The sequence below is a fragment of the Hipposideros armiger genome, unplaced genomic scaffold, assembly GCF_001890085.2.
Source record: "Hipposideros armiger isolate ML-2016 unplaced genomic scaffold, ASM189008v1 scaffold_1120, whole genome shotgun sequence".
In the NCBI taxonomy this organism is placed as follows: Eukaryota; Metazoa; Chordata; class Mammalia; order Chiroptera; family Hipposideridae; genus Hipposideros; species Hipposideros armiger.
In genome coordinates, this window is record NW_017732470.1 from 137,181 (window position 1) to 140,863 (window position 3,683).

The 3,683-nt window shown below is 34.4% G+C and overlaps 1 protein-coding gene across 1 annotated transcript in view; it reads left to right on the forward strand.

Moving 5' to 3' along the window:
- Positions 1-3,683, forward strand: part of EPS15 (epidermal growth factor receptor pathway substrate 15) — a 130,753-nt gene that overhangs the window by 42,186 nt on the left and 84,884 nt on the right. Inside the window, exons 9-10 of the mRNA XM_019632320.1 lie at positions 2,270-2,359; positions 3,376-3,521. Of these exons, the coding sequence (XP_019487865.1) occupies positions 2,270-2,359; positions 3,376-3,521 (236 nt within the window). The remainder of the gene's footprint in view (positions 1-2,269; positions 2,360-3,375; positions 3,522-3,683) is intronic.

A 3,683-nucleotide genomic window follows, 5' to 3' on the forward strand; every position in this document is an offset into this window, starting at 1 on the left:
TTTTGTCAGGGAAACTATTTTCAAAGCAATACGAAATTAATAATATAGCATTTTTTTAATTAAAAAAAATGTGTTGTCTTCTGGAAGCAGATGGCTGACATTTTTTTTTGCTTCCAGTGTCCACTTTTCCAGGAAATGACTCCCATCTGCAGCAAGAGGAATGCTGACCTTTACTGTGCATGTTAGTCACTTCTTTTAGCTCAGTGCCAGTGTAATAATATTACATATATTGTGAATTTGGTTGAAAGTATCTTCTAACCAGATTGTTTTCTTTCTGGAGTTTTAAACTTCTGGAGATAGAAGGTTTGTGTGTGTTTTCTTTCTGGAGTTTTAAACTTGTGGAGATAGAAGGTTTGTGTGTTTCTAAAACTGAAATTGAATTCTTCAAGTTGACTAGTGAATGGAGAAAGGAAAATTCTTGGTTTGGGTCAAATAGTTAAATGTGGTCCCAGGACAAAAAACCTGGGAACTTGTTAGAAATGCAGATTTGCAGGACCAACTCCAGACTTACGGATCCTAGAACTCTGGGGAGGCAGGGCCCAGAAGTCTGTGCTTTGTCAAGCTGTCCGGGTAATTCTGATGCCTGCTGCAATTTGGGTACCAGTGGGTTAAAGGTTGTTTTATTGTTTGTAGAAGAGAGCATGGTATTGTAAAATTACATGTGTGCTCCTCATAAAGCTGATAAATCTGGAAAAAAAAGCTTTGTAGCCAGAAAATCATGGTTTGACCCTTACTCTATCACTTCTTAAAAATATATCAGACAAGTTGCGTAGCATCTCTTAGCCTCCAGTTTTCTTCATTTGTAAAATATTAATAATCACAGAAATCACGGATCACTGTTATATTAGGTGTCCAATAAATAATGATTTGAAAGCCGCACAAAACTTAGAATTAGAAGCAAACATCTTTTGATGGAGAAGTGTCATTTTTATGGAAGAAAAAAATTAAGAATATTCAAGCTTCCTCCCAGTTGTTGGAATTTTTTTGGAAGTTCCAAGTTGCTTTGAGTAATTTCATACGCTTAAAAATAGTCATGGAAAATTTTCATCTTTTGAAAGTCTTGAAGGTACCTTGAATTCAGAATGGGAAGGATATCCTGGGACAGCCTATAGTTTCTTGTTTATCCTTCTATAATTTCTTAATGCAAATATAAACAAATATAAATAATTATTACTCCCTTACCACAGAAGATAATACAGTGTACACACTGTTCAACCTCCTTTTTTCATGTTTAACAGTGTATCTTGGATATCTTTTCATATAGAGAGCGCCATGATTGTTTTTTTTTTTTAACCTGGAAAACTTTATTGAGGACTACTTTATATACAATGAACTGCACTCAATTTAAATATATAATTTGATGAGTTTTGACAATTATATATACCTGTGAAGGTACCACAACAGTTAAGATACAAATGTTTCTCTTTTTGTTTTGTTTTGTTTCATAGTATTTCATTGTATGGATGTACTATAACTTTTTAATCAGTCTTCTGTTGATGAGCACTTGGGTGCTAATACAAGCAATTCTGTAATTAATAACCTTTTTCATACAGTGTTTCCTGTGTAAGCAGGTAAGTCTGAGGATAGATTTCCAGATGTGGGACTGCTGAGCCAAAGGGGAAATAAATAAATTTGGTAGATGTTGCCCTTGATAGACTTGGTACCAGTTTGAGCTCCCAATAGCAGTGTATGAAAGTACCTATTTGCTCTGTTTAGCTAACAGAGTACATTATGAAACTTTGGATTTTTGCCAATTAGGTGGAAAATGGTATTTTAATATAGCTTTAACTTGCAGTTTTCTTGTGAGTGAAAGTGAGCATATTTTTATATGTTAAAGGATAAGCCATTTGTAGTATTTATTTTTCTGTAAAATCTGTTCTTACTCTTCATCCATTTTCTTATTGGATTTTGGGTTTCTGTTAATTTCTAGGAACTGTAATCTTTATATATTAGGTTGACGAGCTCTTTTCTTTTCAAATATTTTTTTTTCTCCAGGTTGTTTGCTTTTTGACATTGCAAGAACTTTAGTTGAAGGGTGTGTTTTAGCTACTCAGGATCTCTTTCTAAAAGTTGCTTAGCTTTGATTTATTTGCTTTTCTTCCTCTTCCCTTTCACCTCTCCCTTTTTTTCTCCTCTTTTCCTTCCCCCTTCTTAACAAAGGAATTTGGTACAGCTTGAAGATGCTTTATTGTTGAATAATAATCAGTTGAATGGGTGGATGTTATTAAATGCTTTTAATGTGTATGACCCTGCCTCTTCTATTTTGAAGGCCATGTTTTTGGTATACTGCGCATTGGAGAAAGAACCTGTGCCAATGTCCTTGCCTCCAGCCTTGGTGCCACCTTCTAAGAGGAAAACGGTCAGTATATCAGGCTCTGTGTGGTTGGTCCCCACTTCATCACCAGTCAAGGAATCTTACCACTCCTTACCACCTGTAGGCATTTTACCTACCAAAGCATCATTAAAACAGGTATAGATTTATCAGTGTTAAAGGACTGTTTTGGTTTTTTTTTTTTAACAAAGTGCATGGCATTTAACAGTTGATTGCTTGATGAAGACAGAAGGAGCAACCAAAGGGATCAAAGGTTTAGAGCTCCCTCTGGATGAACCTGCATACTGTGATTTTCCAGAGAAAACTGATACTCCTTCTCCTGTATTTGGACTTAGTTAGGTCATATGGACATTTTATTGGCTTTGCCTTGATCTACCTTGAATTAAAGTTGGAGGTAGCAGGTGCTCCATGCTAATCTGGCATGTTTGCCTGGCATAGTTAATAGGTGTTTTTGTTTGTTTAATCTCTTGTTAACTCTTGATTTTTGGGGTTCAAATTATCCAGTTTTGGGTTGTCCAAGACATTTTTTTCCTCCAGCCTGCTTCTTGTCTGGTGGAATAAAGGAAGATAATGACAAGATATGCAAAGCAAACATTTTGGCTACAATTAACAATGCTGAATGAAACTATAAAATAATGGAGACTGAGAATTTCTGAATATTTTGTTTATACAGACTCTCCCAGTTACCCATATTAATGTGGTCATTCATAAATCAAGAGTTAATTGTGCTTGAATTTACTCATTACTTAAAAGGAAAAAAGTTAATGGACCTCTATAAATACTATAGTCTCAACTGACCTATATTTTTTCTTCTGTAACCACAGCATTTTGACTGAGGTGTGATGGAAGTGATACATTGTTGCTGTAGTTAGTAGTTAGTGGGGTAGAATTACTCAGAATTTGTGACAGATATCGGTCATGGGTTGAAAGAGTGACACTTCAAAGTTTTTTTCATTTGGCAGAAATTGTATGTGTGTGTGATATATATATATATATATATATATTTTTTTTTTATTTCTTTTTTATTGTTTTCTCCCCTGTAGTGGGTTGTATCACCTGCAGAAAAAGCTAAATATGATGAAATCTTCCTGAAAACTGATAAAGATATGGATGGATTTGTGTCTGGATTGGAAGTCCGTGAAATCTTCCTGAAGACAGGTTTACCTTCTAACTTACTAGCCCATATTTGGTAAGTCTTTATTTGAATTGATTTAAAAAACAAATGTGGTTTTGTATCAACTCTAGTTTTGTGCATTCTCATTTTTAGGCATATGTAAATAGGACAGATTTTGTTTCAGAATTATTTATAGAGAAAATTTAAAACAGGATTTCTTCTGGATAACAGACAACT